The sequence below is a fragment of the Vavraia culicis genome (genome assembly GCF_000192795.1).
Source record: "Vavraia culicis subsp. floridensis unplaced genomic scaffold supercont1.40, whole genome shotgun sequence".
Lineage (NCBI taxonomy): Eukaryota > Fungi > Microsporidia > Pleistophoridae > Vavraia > Vavraia culicis.
In genome coordinates, this window is record NW_007360643.1 from 3,086 (window position 1) to 27,677 (window position 24,592).

The window sequence follows — 24,592 nt, forward strand, 5'->3', positions numbered from 1 at the left end:
CATGATATCACTTGTTTAGCTTCAATTTTGCATTTACTACTTTTTTACCTATAACATACCATTTTGAAGGAAAATAATGATTATGTAGCGAATTTGTCGCAAAGTTATGAACAATCAACTCGATTACACTGTAATGCTTGCTTTATATCTTATGTTACCATTGTTTACAGTTTTGATTCGCAGATTTTTCTTGTTAGCTCCTAATGAATGCGATGTTGTTATCAAGATCATGGTGATTATGGCCGCTCTTAACAAACCACTCATATTTAACTTGGCTTTATAGCTTGCTTGCAGCAGACCGTTTTTGATCAAGTATCGGTCGGTGACAATTTACCATGGCACCATGACGTGTGGTATCAATGGTATGGCGGCAACATAAAACTACTAACAACATATTTATAGTCATGTGGAGCACATCAGCTATTTTTATGGCTATATTTGTATAAAAACGGCATAGAGGAGCACTTATCGATTTTAACATCAATTGATTCAACGGCTTATAAAAAATGAACTATTATCAAAACGTGCTTGGTTCATCTAAGCATTTGCAATACCAAGAAAGAAGCGCTAAAGACTTTTTATGTAAAAAGACAAAAAATACGGATAGTTAACCAATTTATATCCCAAAGTGTCAGACAAGTGTGTTTATTTCGGTAATATGGCATGTTAAGGGATGGATAAGATACTTTAACAAAAAGATTTTGGGTATAATCCTTGATTCAATGATCGATGTTATTCTAGAATTCGACGGCAATTGAACACTAGCAGCAAAAATGCCTTTTATTTTGTGAATGTTCCGCTGTTATATAATAACGAATGGTTATAAATTGGTTATGTTGACTAAGAGCCGTTTAATTACTTCCTCATATGACAGCAACATTCAAACAAACACGCTTTTTCGACCCTTTACGGTCGGTAAGGCCACTAACCTATTCATGGAACAATTGCAACATACAACACAAAAGGAAAAACAAAATTATAGAAAAAGTGAGAACAGCAAAAGGTACAAAACGCAACAGAGATAAAGCGAAAGACCGTAAAACAGACCAAAGAACTGGATAAAACTGAAATAGAAGGATTATTGTGAAAGTAAAACAGAAGAATAGACACGAGCAAAACCTGGACAAATCTCCAAATCACAAAAAAGCAAAATGAATTTATCATAGCTTATCAAAGTAGTAGTCAGCACCCTTCAACTCAACAAATCCCCTCTTCTTTCTCACCGATGTTACGGTGTCGTGCAGCAAGCTGTTTGAGTCCGACAACGATCCGGGAAGAATCGAATAGTGCGAGAACGTCAGAACCACGCTTGCCTCACCACGCGTGGCCATCAGCAGCGCGCTGTTAAATCCAAATGATTCTCTCACCGGCAGGAATCCCGTAATAGTCGTACGCAAACCACCGTCGCATTTGTACTCTTCGGCTACACCCCTGCGCTGCGACAGCACGCTATTGACGCCACCGATCTGATCGGATGCCACGCTTATCTCTGCAAGGAAGATGGGCTCGTAGAGGATCGGCTCAGCCGCAAGGATCAGCCCCTTGCACACGCTCGTCATAGGCGCACTAATCTGGTTGCCTGTCCTGTGAATGGCATCGGAGTGCAGCGTACAGTCCATGAGGTCAAATCTGCATCCTCGCAGAACTTCGCCGATCAACGGCCCACGCGCAGTTACCTCCCTAAAACCTTCCCGCATATACTCCTTAATTTCATTTAGATATGCAATACCTTTCGTGCTGTCAATCACAATATTTGGTCCTTTATCTTCCGGTCCGTAGAAAAGTATCTTCTTGACCCAATCGTCCTTTATGCCCATCATCTCTCTAAAACGAACCGATCGTTCCTTTGGATCCTTGACGCACAGCGCACCACTCTCAATATTTTCAACCAACTTCTCTTCCATCGGCTCAATGCACATGAAAATGCGGTTGTGCTTGTTCGGACTTTTGCTCATCTTCGGCTCACCCACCGTTTCACTGATACCCTCCATGTACGTGACCTGCGGCTCACCGGCAACCACCCCGCAACATGCATACTCCTTTCTCAGGTCCTCAAGCGAAATTTCCAGATGCAGCTCACCTGCACCGGCCAGCGTAAGCTCACCGTTGTCGGAGAAGTTCACCTGCGTAAGCGGATCGCTCTTGCTCAGCTTGATAAGACCTGCTTTGAGTTTGGGCAGATCAACGGGATTTTCCGGTCGCAGCGCGTACTTAACCACAGGACTGACCGAGAATTTCATGCTCTTGATGTTGTGACAGCCATCCCACGTGGTGATCGTGCCCGTCTTCTTTAGTTCGCTATCTATGCCTATCAGGCCAACAATATTACCTGCCGGGCACTCGTCTATGTCCTTGACCACACGACCCATCATCACGACCGTTCGCTGGATCGTTTTGACGTGCAGGTCTGTTTTGCTTCCCAGGGTGTAGTCAGGTCCTTGTATGCGCACCTTCATTCCTGGCTTGATAACACCGCTGAACACGCGGCCCATCGCAATGAACCGATTTTCAGAGTACGGCACCATCTTGGACACGTACATAACGCACGGGTCATCAGGAGAGGTGCTCGCCGTAGCGATACCACGCCCAGCCTGGTCATCAATGGGCCCGGTGTACAGGTGCGGCGCACGGTACTTCTGCGCAACCGTTGGTGATGGCAGATTGAGAATAATCTGCTCAAGCAGCATGTCACTCGCAGGCAACCACGCACGCATTGCTATCTTAAACAAATCCTTCATCTCGTTATAATTTATACTCGCTGGCAGTGTCACATCAAACTTGCTCAGATACTCCCTCAAGCCCTTCTCGTCGAGATTCTCACAAAGCTCCTTAACACGGTAGATGGGATTGAGAACGAACACGATGAAAGCTGTGCGCTCAGGAGGACCTTCCCTCAGGAACTTGCCCTCAGGATCGAACGGATCATCTGATGAGTAGTACACGCCCTCAGACCATAGCACCTTACACACGAATGTTTCAGGATTCGGCTTGTTATCCTGTTTCATCTGTTTGACGTAGTACTTAGCGAAGCTTTTCAGCGTAAATCCCCATCCCTGCAAACCTGAACAGAACGAAATTTCGTTCTTCTGCGGGAACAGTGACTCGATCTGGAAATCATCGGCACCCTGGCAGATCATCTGCAGCTTAGCGTTGAAGTCCTCCACACGCCTCCGCAGCTTCGCAGCCAGGTCCACCTTTGACTCTTTCAGCTCAAGCAACGCCCTATCCAACTTGTTGAGCACCACCGTGGGCATGATCCTCTCGGCAATTGCTTGTCTTAGCACCGTTTCGGTCTGCACACATATCCCGTCCACACAGTCAATCACAACCACAGCACCGTCCGTAACCCTCAAGGCAGCGGTCACCTCCGACGAGAAGTCCACGTGCCCTGGCGAGTCAATCAGGTTTATCAGGAATGAATTGCCGTTGTAGGGCTGCTTTATGTGCTCGCTCAATACCTTGTTGTTCATTGTGAAGTTCATGCTGATAGCCGTACTTTTGATCGTTATACCTCTCTCCTGCTCATCCTCACGCGTGTCCATGTACCGCTTGCCACTTGCATCCTCCGATGCAATTTTCGCCTTAATTACCAGGCAGTCCGTCAACGTACTTTTGCCGTGATCCACGTGCGCTATCACCGATATGTTGCGAATGTTTGGTTGGTTGTTCATGAGCGCTTGCACTTTGAGCATTTGCCTTTCAACCGCCATTTTCCTAAGGGTAAAAATTTTTTAGCAATTTATACGGTGAGTGCGTGGTGGTGCGCGGTGCGGATGGAAGTGCATGGTGCGGATGGAAGTGTGCGGTGCGGATGGAAGTGCATGGTGCGGATGGAAGTGTGCGGTGCGGATGGAAATGCGTGGTGCGGATGGAAGTGCATGGTGCGGATGGAAGTGTGCGGTGCGGATGGAAGTGCGTGGTGCGGATGGAAGTATACGTGTGCCCTACCATGGTGCTCTTAGTAGCATCCTCAATACTAATCATGCACAAGTTCAACATTTTACAGGTACAAATACAAAAATACGCACCTTCTATGCACTACCCATACCACCACCCTAATCCTTGCTACATATACCTCCTGCCCCAGAGCACCGGAAACAAACACGTATTGATAAAAATACGTAACACCACACGTATTATCAAGTACAGATCAAATTTACAGGCACAGCATTCTCACAAGCTGTACCGTTCACGATCCGTGAGCAACATTCCCACGCCACCGTGCACCACTTATCCTCCTAAAAGCATTTACAATCATTGAATTTGGAATGGTGTATCACGGGGTGTTACGATGAAATACATCAAAACAAGTGCTGTGTTAGGAATGTGGTGTAGGGATGGGTAAGGTAGCAGGGTAGAGCACCCCTGTTACTGCCCGTATCACCCGCCTCTGCTACTCCTATTACCGCAGCACGTACTGAAATATGAAGTGGTGTGGTAAAGCGTACCATGAGAGAAGTAAATGCTGTTATTACGCAGAAAGGGTGATTTATCCTGGTGGGTAGAGAGATGCGGTGAAAGATGCCTTTATTACGTAAGGAGCGGTACTGCGCAGCAACACCTTAAATTACATTATTACGTTCGTGATCGGTATCTTTTCCTGTCCTGCTACCAGCCACTGCTTTGAACACACTTGATACAATGCTTTACGTGATGGTATGAGATTTTTATGTTTGCATGTTATGATAGTAAACGTGGTACGGATTGGTTGTTCATCATTTCCTGCGCTATTGCTTGTAATATCGGTTTTGTATGACATTACTTCATTTTTTATCATTTGCTTAGCGGTACTACATCGGTAGTGCGTTGCTGTACGTGATGATAAATGAGGTACTGTGGTGTAAGATTGGCATGGCAGGGGTGGAGGAGGGCAGTGTGGTGTGAAATGCGGTAAAAATGTGAGGAATGGGTAAAAATGTGAGGAATGCGGTGAAAATGTGAGGAATGCGGTGAAAGTGTGAGGAACGCGGTGAAAGTGTGAGGAATGCGGTGAAAGTGTGGTAAGAATATAAAAAATATTAAAAGTGTGGTAAGAATATAAAAATGTGGTAAAAGTGTGGTAAGAATATAGAAATGTGGTAAAAGTGTGGTAAGAATATAGAAATGTGGTAAAAGTGTGGTAAGAATATGAAAATATTAAAAGTGTGCAATAAGGTGGTATAACACTCTACAATATATTTCAACACACTATACCACCAATTATATACCATATCATACCGCAATACCACGTCATACCATGTGTTGCACGCCCCTTCTGCCCCAACATGCTTTAAACCTCACGCACCATCCTCACGCACCCGCCCACAAACCCTTTCCGGTCATCATGTCAACATGAGCATCATATAAATAAATCATTAATAAAAACCATGTTTCATCACCTGATTAAATTTAACTGGGCCATTCAAAGTATGTTTCTGTTTCATTGTCCTATAACATGTTTTGTTTTACCACAAATAACTATAAAATGAAATTAGAGGTGCTTAAAACATGCGATTATTGCTGTTAATCTTACAGAACGTGGGTGCACGTGATCCTCATTCGGGTCACTTGAACTCACTAAGTGATATGTACACTCGTCCGCAGCCTGGTCCTAACGCATCCTTTAGTTATGTGCCCGATAGAATGGGGGGCGGTATGGCGAAGAATCATAGCTCAATGGCCGGTAGTCCAGGGTTTGGGGGACATGGACACGGTGGTGGCTATGGAAATGGATGGGGTGGGGTTAATGGAGGTGGTGCTGGTGCCGGTGGATACGGCTATGGGGGACACGGTGCAAATGGAAATGGCTGGGGTGGTGCTTCATATGGATATGGTAGGGGTGGTGGTGGACATGGTGGCCATTTTGCTGGTGGTAGAGGTGGGGGACATGGGTTTGGTCATGCTCCTACCGGTGCTGTAGCAAGAGAAGCTGCTATGGGCAATCCTGCTGCTCAGGCTGCTTTGGCCGGAAGGGCTGCTATGGGCAATCCAGGTGCGCAATCTGCTCTTGCTGGACAGGCTGCTATGGGTAATCCTGCTGCTCAGGCTGCCATGGCTGGAATGGGTGGTGGAATGGGTGGCGGAGGAATGGGTGGCGGAGGAATGGGTGGTGGCATGGGTGGTGGAGGAATGGGTGGTGGAGGAATGGGTGGTGGAGGAATGGGTGGTGGCATGGGTGGTGCTGGTGGACTTGCAGGGTTAGCAGGTGCTGCTGGTGCTGCCGGTGCCGCTGGTGCTGCCGGTCTTGCAGGATTAGCAGGTGCTGCCGGTGCCGCTGGTGCTGCTGGTCTTGCAGGATTAGCAGGTGCTGCCGGTGCCGCAGGTGCCGCTGGCATGGGCGGTGGTATGGGTGGAATGGGAGGCGGTATGGGTGGAATGGGCGGTGGTATGGGTGGAATGGGAGGCGGTATGGGTGGAATGGGAGGCGGTATGGGTGGAATGGGAGGCGGTATGGGTGGAATGGGCGGTGGTATGGGTGGATATCCTGGTGGAATGGCCGGCATGGCCGGTCGTGCAGCAGCCGGTGATCCATACGCCCAAGGCGCCATGGCAAACGAAGCAGCAATGGGCAACCCTGCTGCACAAAGAGCAATGGCAGCTCAAGCCGCCGGCGGAAACGCCGGTGCAACCGGTGCACTTGCCGCTCAGGCGGGACAGGGTGATCCATATGCTGCTGCCGCATTGCAAGGACAAGCAGCAGGAGGAAATGGTGCAGCACAAGGTGCAATGGCAGGCGATTCCCTAATGGGAGGACCAAACTCGCAGATGAGGAATGCTCAGAGAGCAAATGAAGCGGGCATGTCAGCACATCAAACACCAATACGAGGAAATGCACAGCGAGCGATGAGACCGATGTCGGGGATGACAGATGATGCGTCCAGGAAAGCAATTGCACAGCAGGAAGCAATGAACAAACTGCAACAGAACAGAAATCCGTACATGAATAACGCTGCTGCGGGCGACATGAATGCTGGCGGAATGTCAGATGCTGCAAATGCGGCAATTGCTGCCGAAGAAGAGGCTGACGCGCTGCTGCAAGATGTTCCACCGGGTGAGATGAAGGCCGCAATGAAGGCTGCTCAGATGGCAAAGAAGGTGGGACCAGCTGCCGCCGCTGAGGCTGAGTCGCTTGCAGCGGCCGATCCGAATGTCACACCTGCACAGGCCAAGGCCGCGGGTGCACAGGCTGCTGCCAACGCAGAGCGTGCTCTCGAAGATTACGCAAGCCAGGAACAGGAGATTGCACGACAGGGTGCAGAGAGGGAAGCAGCACGAGAGGCCGGTGATATGGCCGAAGAGATGATGGGACGTATGAATCCGCAATCAAGACCTTCAGAACGTGCTGCCGCTGGTGCACAGGCTGCTGCCCAGGCTCAGCAGGCATTTGATAATCAGCGAAATGCTGAGGGACAAATGCAGAACGCGGCTGAACGTAATGCTCAACGTGATGCGGCTAACCAGGCAGCCGGCGAAGCTGCTGCTGGCGATGCTGCAATGGGCGGTGCAAGCCCTGAACAGGCTGAGGCTGCTGGCATGCAGGCTGCCGCCGCAAGTAATGCAATGAATGCGCCAGGAAGACCCGAGAGAGAAATGCAGGCTGCCGAACTTGGACAGGCAGCTGCTGGCCAAATGAGTCCATACATGACACCACGTGAGATGCAAGCCGCGGGTATGCAAGCTGCCCAACAGGAGCGCGCAAGACCAGGGTCATCACCTGGAAGTTTGATGCGTGCGGGCATGGAGGGTGCTATGCAGCAAGCACAGGCCGACGACGGATCGCTTTACATGTCGCCTATGGAGATGGAACAGGCTGCTGCCGAAGGTGCCAACGAGGGCAGAAGAATGAGAATGGCACAACGGGTTCCGCAGCTCAAGGCAGCCGCTGATGAAGGCGCTGCTGAGGGTGCGGAGATGGCCCGCAGAATGAAGGAAGCACCACTACAACGTGCAGCTGCCGAGGGCGCAGCCCAAGGCGTGGCAATGGCCAGGAAGATGAAGCAACCACAGAGAGCGATGAGAGAAGCCGCCGAAGAAGCTGAAGCTGAGAACGCCGCCGCGGCTAGGGCTGCACAGGAACCAGGACTACCTGAGATGGCTGCAGCTGAAGAAGGTGCTGCTGAAGGTAAGCTGTTGGGTAAGGCCATGAAATATCCGGAGTTGGTCAAGGCATTAGCTGAAGGCGAGGCCGAGGGTGCTGCCCTTGGAAGTGCGCTAAATCATCCGACAAAGGCAGAAGCTGCTGCTGAGGGTGCTGCCGAGGGTGCCGCCATGGCCAAGGCACTGAAGAAGAAGCCCGAACTGAACGAGGCTGCTGCCGCTGCCGAAGGTGCAAGGGAAGGAAAGAAAATGGGACAGTCGATGAAACGTCCTGGTGAACTTGCGCAGGCTGCGGCTGAAGGTGCTGCTGAAGGAGTCAAGCTCGCAAATGCGATGAAGGTGCCCGCTGAAATGGCCAAGGCTGCCCAGGAGGGAGCGCTGGAAGGACAGCAGGAGGCACAGAGAATCAAAGATGCAGAAGAAGAAGCAGCCAGAAGAGCATTTGAAAATGATCCGCAGATACAAAGAGCAATAAAGGAAGGCTCCGCACAGGGTATTGCAGCTGGTAAAGCAGCCAAGAAGGCCGCTGCCAGAGGCGGCGATCCAATTGCCGCAGCGGAGGAGGCTGCTGCCAAGGAAGATGCGTTGCAGCAAGTTGCTAAAGACCCGATAGCGCAAGCCGCGATTGCTCAAGATCTTGCCGAAGAGGAGGCAGCCATTAATAAGATGGCTAAGACTGTGCCTGAGGCTGCGATGAAGAAAGCATTGCTCCAAGGCTCATCGCCTGCGGAGGCACTGAAGAAAGGCCAATCGATTGCTGCAAAGAATGCGATTGACGGCGCGAGGGAGATGATAGCCAAGTCCAAGCCATACTTGCAACCGAGCGAGGCGATCCAAGAGGCGCAGGAGGATGCCGAGACAGCACGTGCAGATGGATTTATTCCAAAGGATGAAGCCGCAGCGAAGATTGAGGAGGCTGCCAAGGATGGCGAGAAGCGCGCAGCTGACGCGGCCAAGAAAGCTACAGAGGCTACGGAAGAGGATACTTCTGGTCTGGGAATAATCGCTACGGTGCCTGACGATGCCGGAGCCGTGAGAATGAGGAATTCAAGCATACACCTGCCGATGAAGTCGTTTACAGATGTCGAAGCGAAGTCGGAGGCAGAGGCGGAGGCGCTTGCCCGGCAGAACGAGCTCAAGAACATGTTGCGCAACAAAGTGACAAAGATCCCAGTCGACAGCCCGCTCAATATGATCAAAGGCGAAGATGGATACTACAACATGCCAGAGAGCGCAAAGGAGCTGGAGATAACGAAGGGACGGGCGATCTTCCCAGAGAGTGCAAAAGAGTCAATGAAGAACGCCGGTCTGGATACATCCTTGTTACAGCACAAGATTAATACGGGCGAGCGAAAGGATCTTGGAATAGGCCTCGGCTATTACATCGCAGACGTATCAAATATGCACATGGATGTTCCGTCGCCGTCAAGTCCGACGCCCTCAAAGGCACTGATCGGCGAGAAAGGCACGCTCGACACGTCACAGGCAACAGGCATAGACATAGAGGGCGGATCGGTGAAGATGACACCGTGGTCAGAATATTCCAAGAAGGTACGGCCGAAATTGAACCAAGGAATCAGCAAGAGGCCGCGAATGTCGGCCGCCGACGAGAAGATGCTTAAGAAGGCTGCTGAGACACGTGACATGTTGCAAAACACCAAGACAGAGGTCCTCACAAATCCGAACGGCGAGGGCTATGTGAGGATCACGCCGCCGTACGGCGTGTCCGAGCAGGTTGCGGTTGCCGATGCGATCACAAATTTGAACTCGGCGCCCAAGGGCGTCAAAGACACCGGACAAGACGGTGTTGGTCTTCTGCAAGGCACAGACTCAACCGGATTTAATCTTGAGGATGCGCTTGAGGGCTCGGGTTCGATGAACATAGCGGACAAGCCTGATCTTACAGGATCTGTTGAAAACCAAGTAATTGAGAAGAGTCTTGGCAATGCAGCGATGTCCGGAACAGCCAAGGATACGATGACCCCGTTAAATGCGTTTACTGGTCTGGTAGACCTGGAGAAGAAGAGCATCGTAGCACCTGAGGAAGAGCGGCCCAAGCCGTCAAAGGATCAATCGAAGAATGACTTAGTGATGAATGAGCTCAAATACGACACTCCGACGAAGGCAAAGAAGCTCGACATTGGCGAGTCATCATACATATCCGCGGTTAACAAACTGCCACCCGAGCTTATACTCCTCCTCATCAACTACGCAATCAATCCTCACGACTTAGGCCTCAAGGCACAGCGCGAAAAGTATATGTCCACATTGGCATCGCTGATGCCGAACAAAAGCGAGAAGTTTGAGGATCTCATCTATGAGGCGATCAAGAAGCGAATTGGTCTTGCCAATCCGAAGAATCTGTACGTGGCACCCGTCAAAGAGGTCACCAAGATTGTTTATGATAAGTCGCGTCCTAACGCGCCGCCGAAGCTGCAGAAGATATTTGTTGATAAGAACCCTGTGCACAAGGTTGATCCTATGTACGTACCCCAGCACGAAATAATAAACAAGGTGAATGGAAAGGTGCCCGACCTGAGAATGACCGAGGTGGTGAAGAAGGAGCACCCTAAGGTGGTGCAGGTCACTGGTGTGCGAAAGATTGATGCGAATAAGGTGCCTAAGGAGAAGATGGTGCACGCTAAGACAGTAGAAGTTGTGAACACGAAGAAGATGCTCGGAAAGGTTCCTATCCAAATGGCTACCACCAAGATCCAACAGCCGCAGGTCACGACTACACCTAAAGTGACCACTTCAGTCGTAAGAACTGCGCCTGTGAGTAGTCAAATAATCAGGAGAGCAGTACCAACGAACGCTTCATCACCCGCCGTGACAAGATACGAAGCTATTCCTAAAGGTTACAGGGTGGTCCAGCAAACTCCTGTGAATCCCGCTAATGTACAAAAAGTCGTTAATGGCAAATCTAGTTCGACTGTTGCTGGCAAACCTAGTACGACTGTTATTGGCGTTTCCCCAAGCAATAACAGCAACCCAGCGCAGAAATAGTTGAACTGATGATGCAACTGTGTAATGATACATAAATAATTAAATAAATGTTTAAGTAGTATAACAATTGTTATATCACGTGTTATATTATACTATAGTATAATATGTTGCAATGCATAGCACAGTATCATATTTTGGTAGAGTGTTGCATCTCATTGTGCCACAACATCTTACCGCATACCATCTAGTATCCTTTCCAAACCTAAATTCGTCATGCTAATACTGAATAACTCACTTTACTGGTAGTGGTATTACCGATGTAATACGCTAAATCATCAAAATATATATTTTTTATTATTTTCATATCTTTATATAATTAATATCTTTCCTGCTCTAATCACACAAAAATATCCTATAACGTGTTTATATACGGCACATTAACCTGTTATAGCTCAATGTCTGCCATCAAACATAAATTTTTAATTTATCAAGTATGTTTATTTAGCTCACATGCATACACAAATTAATTAATATTTGCCCTAGCCATGTTTAGAACGCTCCATATTTTAAAAAAGTGTGCTGAAATAGCACCACATACACACACTCTTCTTGCGCATTGAGTGCTTACCATGGCCTATACGACACTTTAAACGTGTCTCAGCATTTCTTTTCTTTCGCTACAAGCCGTTCATTGCAGTCTTACGTCCAGACTGAACAAATAAGCACCACTTTCCTGCAAGGCCCATAGATGCGCGAGTGCCAGCATTTAAAGAATAGAACAATAAAAAATGCATAAACACAGAACAATGGACAAGATTCAAGCGCAGATCGATCAGTCAACGCTCAGCGAGCTCAAGAAGTATATCAAATACGAAAAGCGAACAACAAACAACCACTTCCTTGAGAAGTGTCTGTATGAATTGCATCTCAACATAATACAGGCTATGATAATAAAGAAGAAAATGGAAAAGCGAATTATCGTATTAAGGCTAAAAAGGATGGCTGTGTTTGCTGTGACGTGCTTTCTAACAGTTGTTGCTGTGTTTATGATTTGATGAACAAGCAGTGCTGGGCACCGTACGAGTGTTTACTGCGGTTGTTGCGCAGGGCTGTGCCCATGCAAAACATTAAAGTACTGTTCTTCAATTTTACAAAGATTTGGCAAGGAAATGACGTGCAGGAAACGCATACAACAGCCGTGCTGTGCAATCTGATGCAGAATGTCTTGTGTTGTTGATGGTACGCCTTCTACTACGGTATGCATGCTTATGTGCAACTGGTCATCCTCTGCTGATTGCTTAGAATGGCCGGCTCTCCTCGCACTGGACAAAACGCGTACAAAAACACGGGTAAACCGAATACAGCAGCTGTGTTTGGACATTTATCGTAAATGCGACAGGTGGTCGTGTGACAAAGACAAAGTGCCGTGCACTACAAATGCTTTTAACGGCATGGTGGCGGTGAACTAAATCATACGTTTTTTATTGAAGAATGCGTTCACATGCTCCTCTTCGATTGTCTCCATCCTTGCTGGGATGATCAGGGAGTGCAGGGGCCTACCAAAATCAACTGGAAGCAGGTTGCGTATCTCATCGTAGTGCAGGGATTGATCACGGCAACCAAACCTGCAAATAACGAATATCTTGGTCTGCTCAGTTATAACATTGGATTTAACGGTCTCTTCGTACTCTAAAAGCTGCTTCATTGCCGTATTAGCACTCATAAATCGGTTGCTCGCTGATCCATGTTCTTCGTAATAACTTTTGCCAATTTTGATGTCCAACAGGCACAATGTGTGCAGATCGTTCCTGATGTTGCTCAGAATCCGTTCAAAAACGCTCAGCGGTTTAAATCCAGTGGAAAAGAATGGAACCGAAACAACGCGTCCGAAGGAATACGAGTAAAGACCCACATGTCCTATGACGTTGTAAATAGACGTGTTGTTAACAACCTGGTGCTTGACGTTCTTTTCAAGGCATCGTATGAGCAGATCGGTGTGTGTAGTAGCAAATAAGGGAGTGCCAGGGACGAGCAATACCACATCGTGTTGCACACTTTCCTCAACAAGAATGTCCGTATTCTCTAGTAGATGCCTGTCAGCAAGTATTAATGTACACTGATACAACCGTTCCATCTGCTCGATCGTGCTGTTAATAATGCTTGTGTAGCACTCTAAGTACACCTTGTGTGCACGTTTAATTAACTCAAGGGCTTTTAGAGAAATATCGTTCTGATCATCTAGGCCAAGGCCTATCAAGCTTAACATACGATGGGTCAAATATAATTCGTAAGAAAATGGGGAACTGCCTCAAATCGAAGATTGCTAAAGCCGTGAGGATGCTCAGCATGACGGGAGGGCTTGTTCCGTATGCACGTGTAATATGTTCGTCATATAAACGAAAAAGATTTTAGTTATAAAAAGGGTCTTGGTGTAATTACTGGCAATAGCGTGATATGACAGGTTGGTGCGATACATCTCACCATTCGCAACGGTTTGAGTTCAAATGCTTCCCGGTAAACGAAACTTCAGAAGTGTCCACTGAGTTCTTAGGTGTCACACAAAAATCTGCGCTCGTCCAAGGCATGCCCAAGAAATAGAATAGTAACTTGTTGGCGGTGTCGTATGTGAGAAGATGCGGGCCTTCAACATCGTTAAAGATGGTATTTGGTACGGTTTCCATGATGTTTCCGCAGCTGGTGAACCTTGGGTCTGCGAGAGACGAATAAATACGGAGAACCGATCTAAAATACAAGCAATTTGTGGTAAAATCGTGTGCAATATTAGCGCAATAATTCGTTGCAACACGTATGATTGGCAGACGGTGCCTCGTTGTATTGTTACAGGTAGAACGTGAATGCTTGTACGTAGAAACACAAAAAATTACCAGAGTGGCATATTAATACACCTGTAAACCTTCTCGATTGCTTTTTCCTTTTTTGTTAACTCGTTCCTTTTTCTAGAAGACTAAAAAATATAAAAAGAATAAATTGCTGCACTCCCATGTCTACCAATTTTACATCCACGGCACAGAAGGCCTTGGAAAAAACGTTTAGCACAGCAAAGAAATACAAAAATTACCAAATTGAACCGGAACATTTGTTACTCGCTCTGATGGAGTTGGACATACCGGTTGTGGAAAAAAATTTGACGAGGGAAGAGAAGAGCAAGATGAAAAACGAGTTGATTCGGAGAATTGGCGCATTGGCTAGGGGCAACGAGGATACAATGCCCAACCCAAGCCACAAGTTCACGAATTTGCTGCAGGATGCACAGGCGAACAAGCAGGAGGTGAGTGAGGTGGATCTCCTAGGTGCCACGATAAAATACGTCCAGATAGATGGCACCGGTAAGCTTGAGACGGTTGTTAGGGGGGTAAGAGAGAGCAAAACACCTACTTTGGACTCAGTTGCGCTGGAGATGGTACACGAGGCGCGCACCACGTCGATGGATCCGGTGATTGGACGTGTAAAGGAAATACGATCCATAATTGAAATATTGGCAAAGAAGAAGAAAAGCAATCCGATGCTTGTAGGACCGGCCGGTGTGGGTAAGACCGCTATTGTGTGCGGGCTTGCGCAGCTCATATCGAAGAACGAGGCACCCGGTCTCACGAACTATCGCATCTATAACCTAGATGTGGGCAGTATGGTGGCAAATACGGGGGTGCGTGGCGAATTTGAGGAACGCGTGCGCAAGGTGGTCAAGGAGGCCGAGGAGTGCCCGAACATAATCTTGTTCATCGATGAGATACATACTGTGATCAGTGCAGGCTCAACTTCTGGGTCGCTTGACTTCAGTAACATCCTCAAGCCAAGCTTGGCAGCAGGGAAGATAAAAATTATCGGCGCCACTACACATGATGAGTACAGGAAATATATGGAAACTGATGCTGCGTTCTGTAGGCGATTTGTTAAGGTAACGATCAACGAGCCGTCGATTGAGGATAGCATCACAATGCTGCGTGGCCTACGGAACAAAATGGAGCTGCATCATGGTATAAAGATCGAAGATAGTGCGATTGTGTTTTCGGTGAAGATGGCCAAGAAATACATTTCGAACAGGCGGTTGCCCGATATTGCGATCGATCTTGTGGATACAGCATGTGCAAGCGCCACGATCGAGCTGGAGAGTGAGCCACAGGAGATTTTAAACATGAAAAACCGAATTTGGTCGCTCGAACTGGAGAGGGCAGCTATCGAGCGCGACTATAAGATAAAGCGTGATGCCAGTGAAAAGGACGAAAGGGATAGTGCTGCCAGGACTGACGAGGATAGGATGAAGAGCTACAGCAAAGAAACAAAGGAGAGACTGAACGAGGTGATGGCGAAGATCGAGGAAGCTAGAAGGAGCTTAGTGCCCCTTGAGGAAACATATGAAAAGGAGAGGGCGTCGGTCTCTGAAGCAAAGGCGCTCAAGACCAAGATTGACCAGATTTACAGCAAAATTGAGGAAGCGCGACGGAGAAACGATACGTATCAGGTGCTAGATCTGCAGACAGAGGTGCTGCCTGTCATTGAAAGAAAGCTAAAGGAGATTGAGGGCTCAATCCTCATTACATCGGCGCACATAGCAACCGTAATTAGCAGATGGACAGGCATTCCGGTAAGGAGGCTCACGTTGAAAGAAAATGAGCGGTTGCTTGGTATGGCAGACAGAATAAAGCACCATGTGTTTGGACAAGACACAGCCGTTGACCGAGTGGTCCAGTGCATTCTCAGGAACCGTGTGGGGCTGAGTGAGTCAGACAGGCCTATCGGTGCATTTCTGTTTCTTGGACCATCAGGCGTAGGAAAGACTGAGCTGGCCAAAGCGATCGCGTTCGAGCTGTTTGACGATGCGAAGAGCATGGTGGTCCTCGACATGTCGGACTATGCGAATGAGATAAGCATAACGAAGCTGCTGGGCGTGAGCGCTGGGTATGTGGGATACGCCGAAGGCGGTGCGCTCACCGAGCCGGTAAAAGAGAAGCCGTACAATGTGGTTCTCTTCGACGAGCTTGATCTGGCACACCCCAAGGTGGTGAACGTGCTGTATCAGCTGCTGGACGAGGGTCGGGTAACCGATGGAAAGCGAAACGTGATTGATTTTACGAACACGGTTATCGTCATGACGAGCAATCTTGGGTACGAGAAGATTCTTACAGGGGTGTACGACACGGATGAAATCGAGAGAGGGTTGAACGAGCGGTTTGGTCCTGCACTGATTAACAGGATAGATGGCATTTGCTACTTCAATGCGCTATCAATGGTTGATCTGCGTTCCATCCTTGACTACAAGTTGGCAACACTCAACAAGGAACTGAACGAGAAGAAAATCTACCTGTACCTGAGCAATGCGGTCAAGCAAGATGTTATCAACAGGAACTATAAGCCTGTTTACGGTGCGCGCCCGCTCAAGCGAGCACTTAGGAGCACCTTTATGGATGCTATTGCCCATATCATGCTCACGAATAGCAAGATGATTGAGAGGGCTGAAAAGGTGCTGATCAACAGCTTTACGCAGGATGAGGGACTTGAAGGGCTGCAGATAGGTGATTACGTGTACGTGGTGCAATACGAGTAAAGTGTTTGTTTCAATCTGCTGTGCCGTTTTCATCTGTTGATGGAGCAGGCAGTCTTTTCCTACAAACACGGACAGGTATCGGCCGAAGGTGGCAGTGCTTGCTCCTAGTTTTATTACCTTAAAAGATTGTCCTCCTACACCAGTACTGAATTTGTCCTCTTTAGGCAGCACCTTTACACATTTTTATGGAGATGAAAATTGACTTTTTTGTGAAACGGTGTTGTGAGAGGTAACAGAAATATTGGGTAAATTTGGTGTGCTGTTCAGGTTTTGTAATATGGAGAGATAAATAAAAGTACTTTTAGCGAAAAGGTATCTGCTCCAAGGGACGAACAGATCATTCAAATATTGCTTCTTTTAAAAATGGGAATAGCACAGTTAATCAAATTAAAGTGGTACAAGGATTAAATAAAAGTTGCTTTCGGTAAACAACAACTCATTAAAACGTAGCGTTGCCGTACAACGAACTTGTATACGGTATTTTCATGGATTGAGTTTCCCTAAAGACCTAATATTGAACTGACTTTGCCTACTACCACGCTCGCTATGGATATGGCTAGTAGCGGTTTCATTTGAGATAGGTGAAAACTGCTCGTAAAGCTAGCAAACTCGACAATAAGAACCGGTTGGAATGTATTACAAGATACAACTGGTTGTTGAGCGGATATGTCATTTAATTTTGGCAGTAAGAGCAGGAAATTTTGAACCTTTATTAACACAATGAAGAGAAATATCGTGCCAAGCACAAGAATGTACTTTTTGCTGAGGTATATGCACCAAGGCAGAACATCTTATTTATTTTACTCCTTGTTCTGCCCACAAAACGTATAGTAAATCTCTATTGACTGGCCAATCTGCGTATGATCACTTCGGAACAGCACATTTGAAGCTGCTTGCAAAATACTACACATTAATGTAAAGTATAAGATCTTCTTACAAATTCGGTTCTGTGTAAACAAATGCAGTATCCGTGTATGCTAGATTTATACCTTGGCTTTTCTATATTTTTTGACGGTTCCAACAGCCCTTAGAAATGACAGAGAAATTGCAAAGCACAGCGGTGGAAATTGATGAAATATGTGAGCAGCACATGGACAGAGAAATAGAGGTGTGTGGATTTCTAGAGAGCATGAAAAATTTTCCCAAGTTTGGTTTTCTAACTCTGCGTGCCGGCATGTCCAGAGTGCAATGCGTATTCAATTTGGGTGAAAAGATTGATGAAAATTACTTTACGGTGATTTGTGGAGTGCCGTTGGAGTCGTATGTCAGGGTAAAGGGTGTGCTTAAGAGGGCGCACAAGCCTGTCAAGAGCTGCTCGGTGTGTGATTACGAGCTGGGCATGTCTGAGTTAAGCCTGTTGTCAGCTGCCGACAGCCTTCCGTTCGATCTGAAAGACATCAATGTGTACAAGAAGGGCGTACCTAGCGTCTCGTTCAACAAGCGCCTGGATCACAGAGTCCTGGATTTGAGAGGCACCATGTCGCAGAGCATTTTTAGGATAATTGATCAAATTATGTACGCGTTCAGAACATTTCTCAGAAAGGAAAAGTTTATTGAGATTACGACACCTAAGCTTTTGGGCTCGGCGTCGGAGGGCGGTGCCAACCTGTTCGAGGTCAATTTTTTCAAGAAGAAGGCATATCTTGCACAGAGTCCCCAGTTGTACAAGCAGATGGCCATTATAGGTAATATGCGCAAGGTGTACGAGATTGGACACGTGTACAGAGCCGAGGAAAGCAACATAAACCGATATTTGAGCGAATTCATTGGGTTGGATTTGGAGATGGAAAGCACCGATTATTTGAAAACGATAAAACTGATATACAGAATGTTCTGTGCGATCATTAGGGATGTGTACGAGAACAACAAGCAGGATGTTGAGAATTTGAAGAAGTACAACGATTTCAATGACGTGCGTTTTGAAGACGAGCCGCTGATACTTTCACACAGAGAGTGTGTAGATATTCTGAGAGAGCACGGAGAGGAGATCAAGTATGAGGACGATTTCAGCCGATTCATGGAAAAGAGATTAGGAGAGATAATAGCAGAAGAAAGGAAGATTGATTTCTTCGTGGTTAAAGACTATCCAACACGAAACAGGCCGTTCTACACCGCGCCATGTGACGATCCATTCTACTCTAAATCGTACGATTTTATTCTCCGGGGTGAGGAAATTCTCAGTGGTGCCCAGCGAATTAACTGTTATCAGCAGCTGCGCCAGTCTGCCAGTGATAATGGAATTGATCCGGTGAGTATTGAGGGATACCTAAATGCATTCAAGTATGGAGCACCACCACATGCGGGGTGTGGCATTGGACTTGAAAGGTTTGCGAAGGCTTTGTTCGGATTTAGCGATATAAGATGTTTTAGCATTTTCCCCAGGGATCCGAATAGGCTTTACCCGTAATTAAAAAGGTTTTAAGTTGGCAGCTGCTTTGTTTATTTGACGGTGTTTGCTCATGTACGTGTTTATAAAGGTTTGATCTGTGTTTGTGCGTGTACGTTCGAGTGTGGTAAGCACGGAGCAATGAAAGAAAATTATGTGCAACCATACGAGTAAAGACGGGTGTTCTTTTTGAAATAGTGATAACCGGCTGACAAGGCGGTCCTTGACAAGTAATTACGCAATTATACCATGTTCTGTTCAAGAATAATTTGATAGGAGTACTAACGATGGACTGGAGCAGACATGTGTGGTGATAGCTAAATTACCTTTAAAAATGGGAGTAAACGTAGCATGGCGTGGTGTCAACAGAATAATTCATTACCTAGTGATTTAAACGTAGCGGTGTGTTTGCATGGTGTTATTGGTAACGCATACTCTGTCACTGCCATTTACTGATAGCAAAGTTTTTATTTTTTATTGCCAGATTGGTAGAACAGTGACCACGCCCATTCGGCTCTTTCAGAAGGCGAGTGCAGCGAAGCGGTGCTTAACCATGTCTTTCTTCAAATGCTTGATATTAAAAGGTTCTTCGATAGTGTGTATTGAGTTACGGTCCGTAATGTACTTAGAAGAACCGATTTGTTTCCTTTTCAGAGTGAACATGCGATTCCATTCACAAAACTTATCAAATAATTTCAAATCAGCGGAGAGCAGCCGGCAAGAAACGAAAATTTTCGTTTTATTTATTTACACGGTTTCACATTCCGGCAAAAATATTTATTTGATCAGAGTGTAATCAGAACAACTTGAATGACCTTACAACGGCAAGAATTCCTTTTTTGTAAATTTACTAGATCGTCGTTTGACGTACGATTTTGATTTGTTCTATAAAACTGAAATTTTTGACATATCTTTGATAACCACAAAATTAATTGAGGATGGCATCTCGGCATGGTGTTTTGAATCATCACAAGATGAATGAGGCAAATAAAACTGGGCATGGATGTATACTTAGAGTAAACAGCGTTTTACCGGTACCACAATGACCTGTGCCGTGCCTGCACACTCCGTAGCATTGCTAAACACGTGATACCATGTATAACGCTGCTTTTCTTGGTCTTGTCAGTAAAAATATCCAAAAACAGTTTCAAACAAGTCCTTTAATCCATAAAACTGGATTCAACCGTATTGAACCTCGTTCTGCCTAAAAATATCCAAAATATTTTCCAACTCTTTCATGTTAAACCGCTCCTCCATGTCCTCAATGACTATCTGCAAATCCAGAAGGCTTTTCGGCCACATATCCAACAGCTGGCAGATTTCTAGAGGATATAAATTCATCTTTTTTAGCTTCAGCCTTGTTTTGTAAATTACATCTGTAGGCATGCAATCCTTGCACAGCTCCTTGACAGCGAAAGCCATTGTCTTTTCCTCTTCAGTTAGCATCGTTTCGTTGTTCATAAAGTGAAGTATTTGTGATTTTGGAATGCATTTCTTTTTGGTGCATTTCACTTTCATGAGGGATTAATCGGCTGATTGTATAAAAACCATGATGTAAAGGCTGTTTTAATGTTTGACAAGATGAATGGCCTGCGAAGAGAAATATCGTGTGAGATGGAAGTAAAGGGCGAACAAAACGATTGAATGACTGTTTTGCTGATTAGGCTGAAAGGCGAATAAAATGGTAATTTGTATGTTTTGGATGAAACGGTGTATATGATCGGCAATACCGCATGACATCGCTTACGAAGAGGATACGTATGATCGGCTGCATGTGCGTGCGCTTGGCCGTATAAATATGCAACGAGTGAATTTGTGATACATTGTATGACACGTAATACTCGGATAGAGCTTCAAAATGTCACCCTGAAAAGAACAAAATCAGCCGTGAAAGCATTGCAGTTCGAGACACTCTGCACTTCATTATCTTATACGTTGATTAGGAGGTGTTAATTAATTAGCGAATATAACATACGAATTTTACGAATACCTGAGAAGCAAAGAATGCCCTCGGCTCGATGCGAATTTTTGGGGTTATTGGCACGGTAACAATGAGAAAAGTGCAGTATTAAATGAATGAATACGGCGCTAAGGCATCACTCCCAGTGACAGAACGTTTCGAGGATCTGTGAACAGAACATGGCTAGAGTAAGATAAAAAGGAGTGAATTGTAAATAAACATTAAAAGTGAGTTGATGAGCACATACGTGTGCTAAAATTATTGTATTGTTGTTATGTCCTGAACATCTATCAATGCTTCAACCTATGAATAACACGCAATTATTGCCCGCTCCTCTTGTCATCAGCATAAACATGGATGAACAGAAACATCCGTTAAATTTGAAGTATACCTGCAATATTTGATGTTGCTTGTATTCGGGATAAGGCTAAGAGCACGGTACAATACTTGACGTTGCGACACGTTTAATATTTCATGAATGGTTTCAAGGGTTCACAAACAAAAGCGTGATACTCCCTTGTGTTCCACGGAATACACAGTTTTACCTAATACGTATTTTAAAAAATTTAATCTTCATCAATTCTGGTGATTATTCCCAAAAAACAGTTTATTACCATAATTTTTACTTTTTTGTACGTTGTTTGTGCAAAGCAATAGAAACATTGCGAAAAGATAGTCGGAGCAAAGCCAAGAAATGAAATTGGACAGTACTGGGGTATGAGCGATAATGATGCATAATCGTGTAGGTAATGGCAAGAGTATGCGTTACTGTTCCACGATAGGCAGCTGTTACCATGCTTGCCTATCAAACAATTCTGTAAATAATGAAAGATCATGGCACAAGCACTTTGAAAAGACCATTTGAACTGTTCGATAAGTTTAAAATCAATTATTTGATATTAGCATTGATATGCTTATTTCAGCACATATGGAAAATAGAAGGTAATTCTGGAATGGAAAGCAAGATTTGTTCCAACATGTCCATTAACATGCATTTTAACGCCTCTGTATTCCTACGTATGCACCCGTGTGTATCGGTTTGTAGCCAAGGAACTACCGGAACACCACAATGCTGCGGTAATAATACAATCGCGCAGACGCATGCTGTCACAGATACGCACCTCATTTTGATCGGTATATCACACCGGTCCAAGTAAAGGTTATTATTCCTGATCCAACCAAATTATTAATTTGTGTGCAATACGACTTGTTGTGCACTATTATAGCGCATAAGGTTCAAATAGCCATTTAATTTTGCCATAAATATTCAAATTGCCTTATTTTTCCCTTTAACACAGAGGAAAACATTTAAAAGGTTGAAAATTTGTCTTTACAATGGGTGACAAAGACGGTGAAGACAAAGAGAAAAAAGAGTTGGTATTCAACGATTATGAGCTGTTTACGATGGACTTCATCAGCAAGATGGCAATGCTATGCCTTGCTGTGCTGGTGTGCATAGCTGTTGCCATCGTAAACCTGGTAACATGTGCACAGAGCAACGATATAAAGAACATCACATTCACGTGCAACCAGTGCTTCGTCGTGTTGGGTGTAATTACGGCGATAGCCCTGTGTGTGATGCTTGTCGCTCCCGTGATCTACCAATCATTGATCTACATCTTTGAGGGCGTGCCGGACAAAAAACTGAAAATGAAAAGAAGCGTGAATCAAATGGCACTTGGGCTGTTTCTGTTCACAGCGGTCCTTCTCATGATACTTGTACCTGCCGCGTTCTACCAAGACTTCCTCAAAGGACGGGTGTTCATATTTTTTATGCTCACGCTGCTGATCGATTTAGTGCTCGTGCACTATTCAATGATTACGAAGAACAACAATTCGTTCAAGGTCTTTATTGCCATAAGCACGGTCGCCGGCATAGCATTTGCCATATCGGCCCAGTCATTGATGGGTTTCTCGATGATGGCGCTCCTAGCCACTATTTTTGTCAAGATTGCCATTATAGAAAGCACTTATTTCGTTAGACAGCTCAGAACCACAGAAGACGGCAGAAAAAAGAACGTGAACGTCCTCAATTTTATTATGGTACTTGCGGTGTACAGCGTGCTGTTCTATTTTGTGTTCAAGGATGATATCATAGCATACATAAATGGTGTTAACGGCAACCTGGCAAATTATCTATACGGATTTCTGCACAAGTTTGTGATAGAAAATCCGTTTGGTGTTGCCAAGATGATGAGCGGCGGTAAATAAAGTAATTTTTGGAACAAAGTGCGAGTTCTTTTGGTTTAATGCTCAGTATTGTGGTTATAACGGTTGCATCTGTGTTCTGCATCAAAGCATTGAATTGACCCCGTTGCAGAACGATGTTCTATTCATTGTTAACACCGTAGGCCCGTAATTTCGGCAGAAATACCCCTTTCTGCTTCCTGAACCGCTTCTTTTCCATGCCATTCATTCTACGGAAACAATTCTCTCTGTAAACAGGTACGTATTTTACGATGGATGCTGCAACATAGTTGGTGAACCTTCAAATATTAAAATAGCGCACTACACAGCAGAAGATAAACGTTATTACAGAAAGGTGGGGTATTTAGCGTTTGTACAGGAGAATTATTGTTCAAACCAAATATTCCTCATTTCAAACGTATAAAAGCGTATTTGGTACAAGCACACACAGCACTGATCGATCCAAACAATAGTTCTGTTGAATTATTGTTTTTGCCGTATTGTGCGTTAGTAAGTGCGTAGTGCTGTTTACCGCTCAAGGTTTCTCCTCAAAATAATTCCTGTCTAATAATATACGATTCTTTGGCTTTGACCAGCCATTCCAAATCACTTCTTGATGATTAATCTGAACTTTAATGTTGTCAATCATGTCTTTCGTTAGTACTTGGAGTGAATTTCGTTCGCATATCACATCCTCATTTTCCTACCCCTGAGGATGTCGATATCATCATTTTTCATAATCAGTAAATCAGGCGGAATGATTTACAAATTTTTGAAACAGGATGAAAAGAACATGAAAAAGCGCGTAATGTCCAAGAGTAGTCCAAACAGAAATGATAAAACAACAAAGGACGGACCTAACATGGATGAGAATGATGGTGTGAATGCAATAAATACCGCCAATGATGCAAACTGCGTTTATAAGACCGATGGGAACAAGGACGGGCAAGGAGCTACGAGTAATACGGTGAATTCTAGTGGCCACACAGAGCGTATCGGCAGTCAGATCGTGCTCGCCCATCTGCAAACTACCAACCTTAACGATCTCCTGGTCCTTAACAGCACTCTGCACACGATCCATCAGATGGCCACAACAATCTACGGCCAATCACAGAAGTTTTACATATATTTGCACGGTCTCACTCTTTCTATGTTTAGGACAATGACAGGCTATACCTTTGTATTTATAGGTGATGAGAAGGCAGGTGATAAACTGGTAGATAGTGTTTACAGGGAGTTTAATCTGTACGTGCTGAGGAATCCGGCGTACATGGATGACATGCCCATCAATTTATGCACCTTTAAGCCTTACAAATACTTTTGAGGTGTTGTGGCATAAAAGTTGTAGGAATGGGGCTTTGAGCTAGCGCAGAATTACAATATGGAATGAAGTTTTTGGTCTTTTTACAGCAAAAAAGTGTTTTAACGTGATGTATGAGTGAGCATGTCACGAGCAGTTCGTATAATAAAATAT

At 45.5% G+C, this 24,592-nt stretch overlaps 10 protein-coding genes across 10 annotated transcripts; 7 read left to right on the top strand and 3 right to left on the bottom strand.

Annotated features, from left to right (window-relative positions):
* Window positions 1–920: 920 nt before the first annotated feature.
* Window positions 921–3,716, bottom strand: VCUG_02015 (small GTP-binding protein domain). Its single transcript, XM_008076839.1, has one exon. The coding sequence runs from the start codon at window positions 3,708–3,710 to the stop codon at window positions 1,161–1,163; it is 2,550 nt and encodes an 849-aa protein (XP_008075030.1). The 5' UTR covers window positions 3,711–3,716; the 3' UTR covers window positions 921–1,160.
* Window positions 3,717–3,811: 95 nt separating this feature from the next.
* On the top strand, window positions 3,812–4,261 carry VCUG_02016 (uncharacterized protein; the record flags this gene model as incomplete). Its single annotated transcript, XM_008076838.1, has 1 exon — window positions 3,812–4,261. The coding sequence occupies one exon, from the start codon at window positions 3,812–3,814 to the stop codon at window positions 4,259–4,261; it is 450 nt and encodes a 149-aa protein (XP_008075029.1).
* A 1,226-nt stretch (window positions 4,262–5,487) lies between these two features.
* VCUG_02017 (uncharacterized protein) lies at window positions 5,488–11,136 on the top strand (the record flags this gene model as incomplete). The annotated part of the gene is made up of 1 exon (XM_008076840.1): window positions 5,488–11,136. The coding sequence occupies one exon, from the start codon at window positions 5,488–5,490 to the stop codon at window positions 11,080–11,082; it is 5,595 nt and encodes a 1,864-aa protein (XP_008075031.1). The 3' UTR covers window positions 11,083–11,136.
* Window positions 11,137–12,487: 1,351 nt separating this feature from the next.
* VCUG_02018 (diphthine synthase) lies at window positions 12,488–13,341 on the bottom strand (the record flags this gene model as incomplete). Its single annotated transcript, XM_008076841.1, has 1 exon — window positions 12,488–13,341. Exon 1 carries the CDS (start codon window positions 13,286–13,288, stop codon window positions 12,488–12,490), a length of 801 nt encoding a protein of 266 aa, XP_008075032.1. The 5' UTR covers window positions 13,289–13,341.
* Window positions 13,342–14,007: 666 nt separating this feature from the next.
* Window positions 14,008–16,895, top strand: VCUG_02019 (uncharacterized protein). The gene has a single exon (XM_008076842.1). The coding sequence runs from the start codon at window positions 14,024–14,026 to the stop codon at window positions 16,583–16,585; it is 2,562 nt and encodes an 853-aa protein (XP_008075033.1). The 5' UTR covers window positions 14,008–14,023; the 3' UTR covers window positions 16,586–16,895.
* Window positions 16,896–17,618: 723 nt separating this feature from the next.
* Window positions 17,619–19,014, top strand: VCUG_02020 (aspartate-tRNA ligase; the record flags this gene model as incomplete). The annotated part of the gene is made up of 1 exon (XM_008076843.1): window positions 17,619–19,014. One exon carries the CDS (start codon window positions 17,619–17,621, stop codon window positions 18,990–18,992), a length of 1,374 nt encoding a protein of 457 aa, XP_008075034.1. The 3' UTR covers window positions 18,993–19,014.
* A 369-nt stretch (window positions 19,015–19,383) lies between these two features.
* VCUG_02021 (uncharacterized protein) lies at window positions 19,384–19,767 on the top strand (the record flags this gene model as incomplete). Its single annotated transcript, XM_008076844.1, has 1 exon — window positions 19,384–19,767. The coding sequence occupies one exon, from the start codon at window positions 19,384–19,386 to the stop codon at window positions 19,765–19,767; it is 384 nt and encodes a 127-aa protein (XP_008075035.1).
* A 362-nt stretch (window positions 19,768–20,129) lies between these two features.
* Window positions 20,130–20,891, bottom strand: VCUG_02022 (uncharacterized protein). Its single transcript, XM_008076845.1, has one exon. The coding sequence runs from the start codon at window positions 20,487–20,489 to the stop codon at window positions 20,151–20,153; it is 339 nt and encodes a 112-aa protein (XP_008075036.1). The 5' UTR covers window positions 20,490–20,891; the 3' UTR covers window positions 20,130–20,150.
* A 1,369-nt stretch (window positions 20,892–22,260) lies between these two features.
* VCUG_02023 (uncharacterized protein) lies at window positions 22,261–23,160 on the top strand. The gene has a single exon (XM_008076846.1). The coding sequence runs from the start codon at window positions 22,267–22,269 to the stop codon at window positions 23,140–23,142; it is 876 nt and encodes a 291-aa protein (XP_008075037.1). The 5' UTR covers window positions 22,261–22,266; the 3' UTR covers window positions 23,143–23,160.
* A 673-nt stretch (window positions 23,161–23,833) lies between these two features.
* Window positions 23,834–24,583, top strand: VCUG_02024 (uncharacterized protein; the record flags this gene model as incomplete). Its single annotated transcript, XM_008076847.1, has 1 exon — window positions 23,834–24,583. The coding sequence occupies one exon, from the start codon at window positions 23,834–23,836 to the stop codon at window positions 24,440–24,442; it is 609 nt and encodes a 202-aa protein (XP_008075038.1). The 3' UTR covers window positions 24,443–24,583.
* Window positions 24,584–24,592: the final 9 nt, after the last annotated feature.

Bases quoted from the DNA above. Each gene is read 5' to 3' on its own strand.
- VCUG_02015 (XM_008076839.1), bottom strand. From the start codon at position 3,710: ATGGCGGTTGAAAGGCAAATGCTCAAAGTGCAAGCGCTCATGAACAAC.
- VCUG_02019 (XM_008076842.1), top strand. From the start codon at position 14,024: ATGTCTACCAATTTTACATCCACGGCACAGAAGGCCTTGGAAAAAACG.
- VCUG_02022 (XM_008076845.1), bottom strand. From the start codon at position 20,489: ATGAAAGTGAAATGCACCAAAAAGAAATGCATTCCAAAATCACAAATA.
- VCUG_02023 (XM_008076846.1), top strand. From the start codon at position 22,267: ATGGGTGACAAAGACGGTGAAGACAAAGAGAAAAAAGAGTTGGTATTC.